This window comes from Impatiens glandulifera, chromosome 2 (genome assembly GCF_907164915.1).
Source record: "Impatiens glandulifera chromosome 2, dImpGla2.1, whole genome shotgun sequence".
NCBI lineage: Eukaryota > Viridiplantae > Streptophyta > Magnoliopsida > Ericales > Balsaminaceae > Impatiens > Impatiens glandulifera.
In genome coordinates this window covers 67,276,924-67,290,326 of record NC_061863.1, presented here as the reverse complement: position 1 = coordinate 67,290,326, position 13,403 = coordinate 67,276,924, and the positions used below count along the sequence as shown (strand labels likewise).

General features: G+C 37.8%; 5 protein-coding genes across 5 annotated transcripts; 3 read left to right on the top strand and 2 right to left on the bottom strand.

Annotated features, from left to right (window-relative positions):
* The first annotated feature begins 494 nt into the window (after positions 1-494).
* Positions 495-2,339, top strand: LOC124926289 (protein PHYTOCHROME KINASE SUBSTRATE 1-like). Its single transcript, XM_047466483.1, has one exon. The coding sequence runs from the start codon at positions 806-808 to the stop codon at positions 2,015-2,017; it is 1,212 nt and encodes a 403-aa protein (XP_047322439.1). The 5' UTR covers positions 495-805; the 3' UTR covers positions 2,018-2,339.
* Positions 2,340-2,341: 2 nt separating this feature from the next.
* On the bottom strand, positions 2,342-2,893 carry LOC124925290 (protein HGH1 homolog; the record flags this gene model as incomplete). The annotated part of the gene is made up of 2 exons (XM_047465259.1): positions 2,342-2,655; positions 2,762-2,893. Coding segments are annotated over 2 exons (297 nt in total), but the record flags the coding sequence as incomplete, so codon positions are not given.
* Positions 2,894-5,089: 2,196 nt separating this feature from the next.
* On the bottom strand, positions 5,090-6,136 carry LOC124926065 (50S ribosomal protein L4, chloroplastic). Its single transcript, XM_047466229.1, has one exon. The coding sequence runs from the start codon at positions 6,088-6,090 to the stop codon at positions 5,227-5,229; it is 864 nt and encodes a 287-aa protein (XP_047322185.1). The 5' UTR covers positions 6,091-6,136; the 3' UTR covers positions 5,090-5,226.
* Positions 6,137-8,763: 2,627 nt separating this feature from the next.
* On the top strand, positions 8,764-11,065 carry LOC124927561 (TATA box-binding protein-associated factor RNA polymerase I subunit B). The gene is made up of 4 exons (XM_047468000.1): positions 8,764-9,386; positions 9,473-10,198; positions 10,274-10,410; positions 10,496-11,065. Exons 1-4 carry the CDS (start codon positions 8,768-8,770, stop codon positions 10,970-10,972), a joined length of 1,959 nt encoding a protein of 652 aa, XP_047323956.1. The 5' UTR covers positions 8,764-8,767; the 3' UTR covers positions 10,973-11,065.
* Positions 11,066-11,185: 120 nt separating this feature from the next.
* On the top strand, positions 11,186-13,046 carry LOC124925919 (pentatricopeptide repeat-containing protein At2g02980, chloroplastic). Its single transcript, XM_047466054.1, has one exon. It carries the CDS (start codon positions 11,200-11,202, stop codon positions 12,973-12,975), a length of 1,776 nt encoding a protein of 591 aa, XP_047322010.1. The 5' UTR covers positions 11,186-11,199; the 3' UTR covers positions 12,976-13,046.
* Positions 13,047-13,403: the final 357 nt, after the last annotated feature.

Below are 13,403 nucleotides of genomic sequence, written 5' to 3'. Positions count from 1 at the left end.
AAAGGGAAATCTAATTAATGGAGGATGATGATATGTTTTGGACACAAGTGTTGGAGGAGCGACAAATTGCAGTGTCATGGATGATTGAGAATAATGACTCTCTCACTTTCTAATTAACGCAATCTCTGTCTATATAATAATAATAATAATAATACACAGCTAAAGATCAGACCTTTCATGGTCGAATTAGACATCCATCTCTCACTTTCTTATCTACATGCTACATGACAGTTGACATCAACCCGAACCATTTGGTTATGACTTATGACCAGTAATTACAACATGTGAAAGTGGAGGAGGATAATTAATTAATTATCAATATGCATGGTCTGGTGGTCGGTCCATCATCAAAAGCTAACTAAATATCTAAATCTGAATTATTCATTCATTCCCACTACTTTCAGCTGCGTTTGTTCCTTCCCATCCTAGGAGTTTTTACTGCCATAATCAGACCAGACCAATTGTAGGGCAGGCAGGCCTACCCTACTCTGGTTTTACTGATCCATTCATTCTCTACTTAAACAAATTACATCTAACAGTTCTGCACTCTCTCTGTGGAAGCTCCTCCTATCTTTCACATCTGGCTTTCTCTTTTCCCGATACTTTCAGCCTCTCTTGTCCCTCCATAATTAAACTCTTGTGCATGCACTTCTCCTTCTTCTTCTTCTTCTGAATATCATCATCATCAAGCTTTTTGAAAAGGATCTCTCCTTTTGGTTCTTTTCCTTGTGTTTATTCTCTACCTTTATTTTGAGTCATTTTCATTCTTCTTGGGTGCCATATAAATAAATATATATTCACTTTCATGGCTACACTGAGGCCAGAGAACAACACCATCCCTCTTCCTCGAAATGCTTCATTCTCTTCATACCTCAACTCTACAGAAGAAACCTTTATCAAGAACCTATCCGACTCTGTTCGAAAACCATACCCAGATGGGAAGAAGACAGAAGATGGAGAAATTGACGTCTTTGAAGCTGAGAAATATTTCAATGGAGCTATTGATGATCATGAACAACAAAGCTCAAAGCTTTCCACCATTATTAATGGACCCAACAAACATGAACCCGATCAATATAGCCAAAACAAACAGAGGACAAGAGTTCAATTTGGAACACCAAGCGTTAACTCGGAATCCAGCTGGAACAGCAGCAGCGTGCTGCTTCAACCAGCATTGAAGAATCAAACTCCTCCTCTTCCTCCCCAAATGAACAAGAACAACAACCTCAAAACCCTCATCTCTAACCTGAGATGCAACTACTGCTTGTGCAACGACAAGAACTCTGTCCAAGTTTACGAGACTTCCAAATCGATCAACGAGAAGACGACTGCAAGAGATCAATCCACTCAATCTAGTTCGTATTTATCTCAGTCTAATACTAAATCCCGGACCAATCCCTGGCTCATTAACCGAGACCAAGATCAACAACAACAACAACAAACCATGCAAAGAAAGTCACTGGAGGTGTTCGGTTTGTCCGTTGAAAGAAGAATCCCAGTGAAACCATCAGTAATCGTGACGCACAACCAGCCGAGCACTTCAATACAAGAACCCTGCATGATTGGGCAAAGCCATGATGGGACCTACGACGAAACGGGCAGCGATGCCAGCTCAGATTTGTTTGAGATCGAGAGCTTCACCACCAACACCATCAACACGCCAAAGGGATACGCGCCAAGTGAGGCTAGCGTAGAATGGAGTGTAGTAACCGCCAGCATGGCTGATTTTTCGGCTCTATCTGATTCAGAGGACGCGAGAACAATGTCCTTTAGCTCAAACACGAGGGAAATGGTTTCTAAACAGAGGAACATTCCGGCCAAGGAGACTGAGAGACAGCGGTCTGGGATTCTATTGGGGTGCAAGAACTACAAGGCGGTTAGAGTGGCCGAAGATGCTTATAGGACGAGTACAAAGTTAGGTCCTAATGGATCATGTAGAATGCATGATGCATCACTAGTCAGAGTCCTACGTGTCAGCGGCGAGAATTGGAGCGGAGAAAAAGGTGGCGGGGTTTGAGGATTCAAGAAAGCTTGAAGAAAAGTCTGGGTCTCACGCTCATTATGGGGGGCATTCTGTATGGATAATAAGTGCATTTTAGGCCTATTTGATAACTATTTGTTATAACATCTTTCTTCAATACTCTTATTACCCGAGCTTGAATGGGTAATAAATTATTATTCTAACTCATCAACGTCTACCTTTTTCATGCTTAAAAGAGCCATGATGGAATTACAAATCCATTCAAAGGCAAAAAGGAGACTATTGATGACCCAATTAATGTGACAGAAGTACTCTATGGACCCAACCCTGCCCATTAATGGTGTCCAAGCTATTGAATGATTGTTGAAATGGTAGATCAAATGTCAATTCCGTGAGTAATTCATACATATCTAATAGCAAAATAGCAAGAGAGGCTTTCAATGACAGCTCAAATTCTGATGCACATTAATAGCTAGTGTAGGTTAAGCCTAATCACAGTAAAATTGACATTATCGCATAAAAAGTTTAATCTTTATTGTAAGAAGAACAGATTTATTCACCTTATTTCCAGCAACAGGAAGAATTAGAGTTGGCCAGATAAATTCTGATATAAGGAGTAAATTCTGTATCTGACTATCCGCTTCAAAACTGCAATTACCGATTATTCCAGAAACCTGTGACCAAGAGATACACCAATAGAAATGGATGCATGATATCAAGTTCCTTTTGCATAAACCAGCATAAGACAGATGTGGAAGGCCTATGAACACTAATACTTACCCCTTTCTTTCTCAACAGATTTGTTGAATCAAATTGCCTAGTAATTTGCTTAAGAAGTCCTCTCTTGGGGTCAACTAAAAGTTTCCTTCCTGCTTCTCGTTGTGGTATATTCACAAGTATTGAACCAGCATGTTAAAAAGGATCGCCTAATTGATTCCAGATGAAAAAGAAACATGTCAAGAATAAAATTGTAGATAAACGCTTGCTAATAGAGAAAGGTAGTACACATTTGGCAGTTGAAACTATAACTCAGAATGTGTATTAGTAGTAGTATACCAACCATTCTTCTCTGTAGAAATGCAGAATGATCTCACAAGCTTCATAGCATACAGGCCATGCATCTTCTCATCGTCAACCTACCAGTTGACCACAAAAACAATTGTAACCAATAACCAAACTGCAAGATGAATTTACAATTCTTTGTGCAGAAAAAAAACTATAAAATAGATATGCGTGGACAAATATGAGATCATTCGAGATAAATGAACTTCTGATGATATGGATAATCATTCTCACTTAATAAATGCACCTGAAGCAAGGAAGCTATTCCAGTATCTATACAGGTGAGATTAACCAGCAACAAAACAAGCAACCTCGTAATGCAGGCCTCTGGCTTGTACAATATATCCATTACAGTTTTAATCCTTCCTATTGAAACCATTTTAGCAGCCAAATCTGAGTTTTGTGATAGGTTAATAAGAGCTTCAGCTGCAGGTTCAAATACCTCCTGCAATAGCAGGCTCAGTAGGTTAATATCCACAAAGAAACTTTCCTATTGATTGTAGAAAATAACATATTGTAAGCATGGTATGAGCTTGATGTTTAACTGGAGCAAGCAATTAGGAAACAAGAACCTTCTTTACAGACATGAGGCTAGCAAGTGAAGTCAAAGCAGTATTCGAGTAAGCAGAAAGAGACAGCAACCCCTCTTCAGAACCAGTCAAATCTCGAACAATGTCAACTGCAGCTTTCTTCACCTGAAGGTTTTTCAGACCACAAAGATTGCAATGTGATAACTTGTGCTTATCACCAATGAAATTTTCCTTATCCAATTGAAATAAGTAAGACTAGATCATTCTTTTCTTTACCATAAATGAGTCCTGATTTTGGTATGTATGGATTAACTCTTGCCAAGACTTGTTATATGGTTTGGTTTTTCCCAGTCAATACAGCTTTTGCGTTGACAGTAAATGAAAAGATCTTCACTTAAGAAAAATGATATCAATGTTCTCCAAATTCAATATGATTTTGTTGATCTTTTTTTATTGAAGTCATCAAGACGATCCTTTACTGATTTGCACGTCATATACAAGTTTTCTGGTTTCATCCAAATTGTTGTTGTCGATTTCTCTTCTGAGACTTCTTTCAACACTTTGTCCCCCATACTCAAATGAGGATGGCTATGACTTATGAGCCGTAGGCCAATAGTTCTCTTTCTTTCTTGGTCCGAAAGTGAATGTGTCATCTTGTCTTCTCCCCCAAGTGCATCTTCAATCCCTTGTTTGACAGTAAGTGCTCTCATCTTAATCGTCCTCCAAAGGTGTTGCCAGTGAATCTTTCAACATCAAACTTAGCAGATGCCATGGTTGTGGTTCTTGATAGCTGATTCTCTTCTCCTTTCCTTGCAGTTAGGCTTTCATACCAATTTGTTGTGATTCACCAATGAAATCTTCATTCGTCCATTGAAGGAAATAAGTAGATAGTTGATTGAAGGAACTAAACTCACACACACACACATCACATAGAATGACAAGATTTATAGTGGTTGACACTTCAGACAAAGTACTTACAATCACTTCCCAATAAATCAATCTTTGTATTCCAATGGAGATTACAAAGTACATTCCTCCCAATAGATTTTCACATATATGTGTATAATGCCTTGCACACTCCTCTATTTATGCACAACAGAAACCAATAACATAGTCCAAAAACCCAAGATTCCAAATGGCATACTTAGCATATAAATACAAAGAAGATAGGAGTAAGAAAAGTACAGGACAGAGGTGCCAAACCCTCTGCCTCTCTGTTTCAGTCATTATTATTCCAGGATAATCAATTTGATAGCATAATTATGTGTATTTATATTGGTTACACATTTAGCCATATCATTTGTAGGTTATCTCCTTGTTTCTACACTCTATAGTTCAACCCATCTGATGATTCTATAAAAATATTTACTAATGCCTAATGCCTGGAGTGTAGTTTCTATGCTATCATAACTGGTATAGGAAAATCTTTCTTTGGGGAGAAAAATACACTAAAAGAAGCAACTTCCTTTCTAAGTCTGTGTAGGGAGACTTACCAAAGGAATCTACTATAGAATCCTAACAAAAAAGAAGCTTAATCAATTAATCATGATAAAGATACAGATAAGAACATAGAGAGTACCAAAACATCAATAGCTAATTTGATTATGAAAACAGTTGTGATTAGACAAATAAAATAAAAAGGTTCATCTTCAGCTAATCATCATTGGGTTCACCCTCACCTATTCCTTCCTCGGCTTCCCCCTCCTCTTCTTCTTCTTGTTCTTCCTCTTCATCTTCATCCTCATCCTCCAACCCATATCTCCCATTCAAGTAATCTACAGTCTCTTTCGTCAAGACTACCTTATCTGCATTCAAGATGTCGAACAAGTTCAACGTCCGAGGAGTCAGCATTTTCAAGGTCCTAATGTTCCTTCCAGAAAGCCCTACATTCTCCGGCACCTCCTTGAACAAGAACATACATTTCTCAGATGGTTCAAGCCCCCACCTCTTCAAAGCCGCAATGAACTCCTTTGTCTTCGGTTTATCAAATTTATCACCAAAATCTTCCACCACTATAGTATTCACAGTAGCGCTCGACAGTGCAGTTGATATCGCCAGCCGCTTCTCCTTCCGATTGATCTTAATACTCCAATCGCGAGGTTTGGGGCCAAAAATGACACCACCACCAGGCCTCAGGGGCGTCCTCTGCGAACCACGGCGAGCGCGACCTGTTTTCTTTTGAGGATAAGGTTTTATACCACCACCACGGACCTCCGCGCGGGTGAGGGTTGAGGCCGTACCCCGACGCTTGTTCCGAAGATCGGTAATGATTCCTCTGTGGACGACAGCTCGAGCAGTTTCTGAAGGCGCCGATTTCAAGTTGAGAGAAGTCTCGCCGATTTTGGAACCGTCAAAAGACAGTATTGGAATGGTGGCTAGTTCAGAGCGAATGCTTCGAGAGATGGGCTTTTGAGGTGCAATTGAGAGAGGCCTAAAAGATGACACAAGAGATTTGGAGTTTTGGGGCGATGAAGAGAGAAAGATTGAAGAAGAGAAAAAGGAAACAGAGCTCGCCATTGAAGTAGATAGAGCAAAATGCTATCCGTTTTCTCAGGGCTCTCTGGCTTTGTTATACCACTACTAATTAATATTAAATTTAAAATAATAAAAACTGTAATAATTTTTTTTATTGTAAAGGTAAGGAAGATCTGTCATTCTATTGTGTATACGCGGGATGATTCACCTTATTGGTTATAAATTTCGCATAAAAAATTAAATATGTTGGTGATATTTTTATTTTTTTTTGACGAAAATATTCTCAGTTGTGTTAACCAGCATTTGCGAGACGCAACCGGCAATCGCGAGAATCAAATTTTTTTTTTGCGTCTCGCGAATGCCGGTTGCATCTCGCGAACGCAGGTTTACGTCTCGCGATTATAGACGTCTTACGACATAGGCAAAATCGTCTGGAAAAAAAGAAAAGTGTCACCAATACATTTAATTTTATGCGCTGACACTTATAGCAAATAAAATGATCTTTAATGTCATTTCATCAAATTTCCCGTATATACGCCACAGTTAAAAACTAAAAGATGTCGTATTTAGAATAAATTATTTTACAATAATTATCTAAAATAAAATATGATTAACAAAATAATAATGTGTTCAAAAATATTTATTATAATAGATTATTCGGATAGACACAATGAGTATAAATTTTTATCGCAACTCTAATTCATCTAAAATTACTCATTTTGTGAGATGGGACACACCGAAACTTGACGTTGTTAACGACGGCTTGAAATCAAGAATTTCTCCATTTTCAACACTTTGCTCATTTGTAAATGGTGGTGGAGATTTTTCGACGAAAACACAAGTCTCTAGAAGAAAAAACAATCATCGTAAGTACGGACTTCGAGGTAACAAATGAATGCATCTTTCTAGGAGAAAGTTTATAGGTAGAAAGTCTATGGGATCGTATCTGTAAAACATGGGAGAAAAACTTCACCCCTTCTTATTTTTACGGTTGATAACGGTAAGAAAATCAATTTTTGAAATGATCCATGACACCCCAACAAAAAATTGTCAAATTTTTATCGGAATCTTTTTGAGATCATTAGTAAAAAGAGGATAAAGTGACAGCCTGTTTTCGTCTCACATCTAACCAAATTGTTTAGAAAATTCCTTTAAATAGACGACTTTCCACCGAAGAGGGGGGAGACGAGATCTCACCATAGATGCTCTTACCAATGTTTCGATTGACCTAGAAACTGACGATAAGTTTTCTCTATCAGACTCTCCTGATTTTAAAACTAGTTATATTTATCATGCGTCTCTCCAATAAACTTTATTCCAATTTCCTTGCAAAGAAGGGTGAAAATAAAAAATTCCATAAAAATTCTCATTTTTTGTTTGGGAAACTATCAATGATGGATTAAAGAATCCATTGATCACATTCTTCTTCATTGTGACTTTGCCAAGAGCATGTGGACTCTTCTGTGGAATCTCCTTCAATTTGAATGGGATACACCATTAAAAGTCGAGATTGAATTGTGTTCTAGCAACAAAATCGCGGACGACTGAAAACCAATTTCGAAGGGACAATCTGAAAAGAAGAAATATAGAGTTTTCAAAGGGAAAAGTTATGGATATGAGTGTCTTAAAGAATTTATGTTACACGAAAAAAATAGGCTTGTACGGGATGAGAATTTTTCGATCATATTGACATTTAAAAATTTTATGTTATTTCTTATTTATTGTTTTGTTTTTTTTTCTTTTGAACGCATCTTACGTTATTTTTAATAAAATTTGACATTTAAAAAAAATACTTAATTTATAGAATTTATAAGGAAATATTGAATTGAGAAATAAGAAAAAATAATATAAAAGAAATAGATTGATGCGTAAATGAAAGAAAAAAAAAAGGTAAAAGAAAAGTTGCAGTAAAAATCTTTTGCCCTAGCCCATGAGCTTGAACTTGTGTTGTGCCTAACCCTAGATAGGTTAGAAAGTGCGGGATTTGATTTTTAGATTTTTTATTCGTAGATTTAGATATAGAATGTTATAATTTGATTTGGTATAGATATGGATGGGTAGTTTAGTTTAGTTTGATTTTTAAGTTGGGGCGGATTCTTTCTGAATTAGCATAGATATGAGATATTAAGACGGTGTATATATCGAAAACAAACGGATATTAGGTCACCTTATGTATCCAGTAATCTTAACATAAAAAATTGTTTGAACTTTAATCAAATTATACTTTCAGTTCCTACTTAACTTATGTAAATACGCATTTATTTTGATACATTGATTAAAAAAGATAACAAGAGAAAAATATATAACGTACTCTTTAATCTTTAGAATATTTGGAAACAATTGTAAATTGAAGTTGAAGTGTGCTTCAAAATTCCTATATGAAAGTCTACCAATTTCACTATCTTTATAGTTTCAAACTTGTTGAGATACTCTTTTAAATATTTAATTTCAATGTTATTTAATTTTAGTATATTTTTGCTAATATTATTAAATTTTTAATATTTATAATTAAAAATATTAAAAATATTATTTTATTCAAATTAATATTAAAGAAAATTGATCTTATTATATTATAAAACAAATAAAAAGTTTGTTTATAAATATATATTATTAATATATAATATAATATATATATATAGAAGTATAATTTAGTCATTTATATATATATATATATATATGTAGGGTTTTGGTCTGTTGTTGTTGTTGAAAGTGTTTATGAATGAGAGACCACTTTAAACTGCCGTGCCATGCCTGCGGCAATATTGGGTTCGCGGACGGAGGGGATGGTTTCTTCTACTGTACTCGATGCGGATCCCAAACCGAAGACATAGTCGACACTGCAGTTGCCGAAGAAGACCTAATCATGGACAAAACTGCAGACGGCGGCGGCGGAGGTATATACCTTCACAGCCACCGCCGCCAAAAGTCTTCCCAGGTTCAGATCAAGACCGAATACATGTCCCAACCCCAATCCCAGTTTTGGGCGTCCCTTAGAGACGGAGAAGACGAGCCGCCGCCGTCCATGAGCGGTAGGGTGAAGACAGAGCCAGAGGATTACTACTACGATGGAGATGGAATGGGACCTACCGAACCAGAAGATTTTGGATCCAGGGCTCTTACACACGACGATTTCTACACAGAGATTCGAATGAGGTATGTTATGGGGATTCAAATTATGATCCAAATGCAGTGTAAGGCTTTAGTTCAGAAATTCAAAGTCAGCCCTTTGATTTGTGGGTTTTCCGGCTCCTTGTTCATGCGTTTCGTCTTGTCCACTGGTGTTTTCTCAGATGAATGGGCTGATGAAGCCATTCTCGAATCTGAATCGCAGAAAGAAGGTATTCTCATTAATATTCATTATTATTGATTGGTATTGGTTAAACCCATTAATACTCTTTATTTCTGAAATGTGATTGATTGCCAGGGCTAGAAGATGAGATTAAGCCTAGAGTAAAGTTTAGGGGCGAGCCTCACAACATACACGGGAAGCGAGCTGTTATGATTTGGTTCAGATCAGTGAGCAAGAAAATACCCGTGTCCTATTCACTGGCGATAACTTATCTCGTTTGTCATTTGGCTCGAGAGGCAATCCTTCCAACCGATATTTCTAAATGGGCACTTGAAGGAAATATCCCATATTACGCAGCTTACATTGAAATCCAGAAACAAATCGGTCCTCCAATCGCTGCGTGTCCGATTAGTACATCTTTTATGTTTCGCCCAGACCAAGCGGTTAACTTACAGAAGTTAGAATCCGTGGCAGCATTAATTGCACAAACTATAGGCTTGGAGTTACCACCGGTGAACTTTTACGCCATAGCTTCTCGTTACCTGACAATGCTGTCCCTTCCAATTGGAAAAATTCTCCCAGCTGTGTGTCGGATTTACGAATGGTCAATGCCACATGAGCTTTGGCTTTCAGCAAACGAGTTTAGACTTCCTACTCGAGTTTATGTGATGTCCATGGTTATTGTTGCTGTAAGAATTCTATTCAATTTAAATGGTTTTGGTGTATGGGAGAAGAGTCTGACTCGTCGAAATGGTATTGAAGATTCAAACACTGATTCTTCGAATACCACAGATGATTATGAGGCTGCAGAGATTCTCAAAGCTCTTGAAGCTCGCTACAAGGAGCTTCAAGATCCATATGGTAAGCAAACTAGATAAACAATTTTTTTTTCCTGTTTATCACATTGTCTGATTAGTATTTTATTTCCATTGACAGAGTACTCCAAGGATTTGCCCGCATATCTCAACCACTGCAAGAATGTCCTTTTTGCTGGTGTAGGACCATCGTTTGATAATCGCGAAGAAGAAAGATTAATAGAGGATTTATGGGATATTTACCAGAACCTAAATGATGTAGGCAAACAACACATACACATCCTTTGTTTATACATATTCTTAATAGTTAAGTCTTACTTTCATAATTTGGAATGGATTGCAGGATTGTAAGTTATCAGAAGACGAGAAAGTGAATATCATCGGTAGTGCGCCTGTTAGAAAACCTACGCACGAGGAAACTGTTGTTGTAACAAATGACAATCCACTAGAACACGACGATAAAGAAGATGAAGAAGAAGAAGAAGAAGAAAGCATTCGACGGTTGAAGTTGAACATGTCAGAAAACAGATTCTGTTATATCCCACCAAGGGTTAAAGTGAAGAGGCTCGATTATCTTCAATACGAGAGGAAGAGGAGTAAAGGACATTTCACTTACGTTGCACACGCTGATTACTATATCGTGCTGCGTTGTTGTGCACGTCTGGCTAAAGTAGATGTTAGGATTTTGCATACTGGTGTTATGAGCTTTGAGAGACGGTTAGGTTGGCTTGAAAAGAGAATTGACCGCTGTCTGCAAGACGGACCAACTGATGCTGAAACTTGTGACTTGTCCCCCAATGAGTTAAATGAAGATGATTGATGAAAACTGATTTATATGTACATGTGTGTAGATAATGTAACACATTTGAAAATTTAAAAGATTTGTAAAATTAGATTCACCCCAAGTTACTTTTTGTTGTAATTCTAACTAAATTTTTCCAAATCTGAAATTTTCAAATAAAACAACATAAAAGATGTATTTAAGCAACTATGTGTTGATTGGTTGTAGATGATATAAATTTGGATAAGCATAGACATGACAGCCAAATGGCAGCCTCAATTCCTGTATCCACAACTCTCAAGTATACTAATACACACTCGAATCATTCAATTTACCCACTATTTCTACTCCACAATTCCATCTCATTGAAGGAGCTCAAGCAAATTCAAGCCTTCTGTATGAAGACCCGTCTTCAGAATCATGGCACCCTCATCAAGTTCTGCACTTTGAACCCAACAGCCGACTCTTTGACTCACGCCTCCCAACTGTTCGACGAAATGCCCCACCCAGATATAATTGTCTTCAACCAAATAGCCCGTGGGTATGCCCATAGTGATACCCCACTTAAAGCCATGACCCTTTTCGCTAATGCCCTTTCTATTGGCATAAGTCCCGATGATTACACATTTCCATCTCTCCTCAAGGCGTGTGCTAGATTTAAGGCTTTAGAGGAAGCCAAGCAATTGCAATGTCTAGTTATCAAACATGGTCAGACTTCAAACATCTATGTTTCCCCTGCTCTTGTTAACATGTACGCGGAATGCAACGACATGGGTGCTGCTCGGCTCGTGTTTGATCGGATTTCCGAACCGTGCCTTGTGACCTACAATGCAATTCTAACCGGTTATGCTAGAAATTGTAAACCAAACGAGGCGTTAGCTCTATTCCGTGAATTGCAAGCGAGTAGTCTAAGCCCCAACCAAGTTACCATGCTTAGCGTGCTTTCTTCCTGCGGTTTAGTAGGTGCACTCGAGCTAGGCAAATGGGCACACAAATACATTACGAAAAACGGGCTCAATCGCCACTTGAAGGTTCAAACCTCCCTTGTGGATATGTACGCCAAATGTGGAAGCTTGGACGACGCGGTTTTGGTTTTTGATGAAATGACCTCGAGGGACACGGGTGCATGGTCTGCGATGATCATGGCTTACGCGATTCACGGTCAGGCTCAGAGAGCCATGTCTGCTTTCCGCGACATGAAAATGTCTGGTCTGAATCCAGATGAGATCACGTTTTTGGGTCTTCTTTATGCTTGTGATCATTCCGGACTAGTAAGTCAAGGTTGGAGATTTCTTCGTGAAATGAAGGAAGAACTCGGGATTTCTCCCGGGATAAAGCATTATGGTTGTGTGGTGGATATGCTTGGACGAGCGGGCCGATTGAATGATGCATATGGGTTTCTCGAGAATCTCCCAATTAAGCCGACCCCGATCCTCTGGAGAACTCTGTTATCGTCCTGTAATATTCATGGGAATGTCGAACTGGGAAAACGGGTGATGTCGAGAATTGTCGAATTGGACGATTCTCATGTCGGGGATTATGTAATCTTCTCGAACCTATGTGCAAGAGCTGGAGAATGGGAGGAGGTGGATGAAATCCGAAAGAAACTAAAGGACAAACAACTTAAAAAGATACCCGGGTGTAGCTCAATAGAAGTGAAGAATGAAATCCATGAATTCTTTTCGGGCGGGCGGATAGAGTACGGGTCGTTGCATCGGGCGGTTGATGAGGTATTTGAAGAATTGAAATCGGTTGGGTACATTCCGGAAACTTCCTTAGTGTTTCATCAAGGAATGGAAGATAAAGAAGAGAAAGCAAAGAGTATAAGGTACCATAGCGAGAAGTTGGCAATTACGTTTGGAATCGTAAACACTGCTCCTGGAACGACCATTCGGGTTGTAAAAAACTTGAGAATGTGCGGGGATTGTCATTCTGCAGCTAAAATAATGTCGGTTGTTTTCGAAAGGGAGATAATGGTTAGAGATGTGCAACGGTTCCATAGATTCAAAAATGGGAAATGTTCTTGTGGGGATTATTGGTAGCAATTCAAACTATTATTCTTTTGCAAAAGAGAATTTGAAACTCATAACATTTTATTCGATAAAAAATATATATTTTCTGTTAGTTGCATTATGTTTGCATTAGTTAAGTTGATATTCTCAATTTTACATTTTATCACTAAATTAATTGAGTCTTCCCATTTAAAAAATCATGTTAGGTAGTTCGGAAATAAATTCAAAAAATAAATAAATTGACTGTTGATCAATCGTGTTCAAATTATTAACTCAATATATAAAATTATCAAGATACACAAGGCCCTGTGGTAATGATTAAATAATTAAATTACTAGCTCTTTTTAGAAAATATATTATAAGTAATTTTTATTTTCATATATAGTCTTATAATTTACATATGTAACCCCTCAAACCAAGTTCATAGGTAAATTTTGGAGAATATAGATATTCAAATA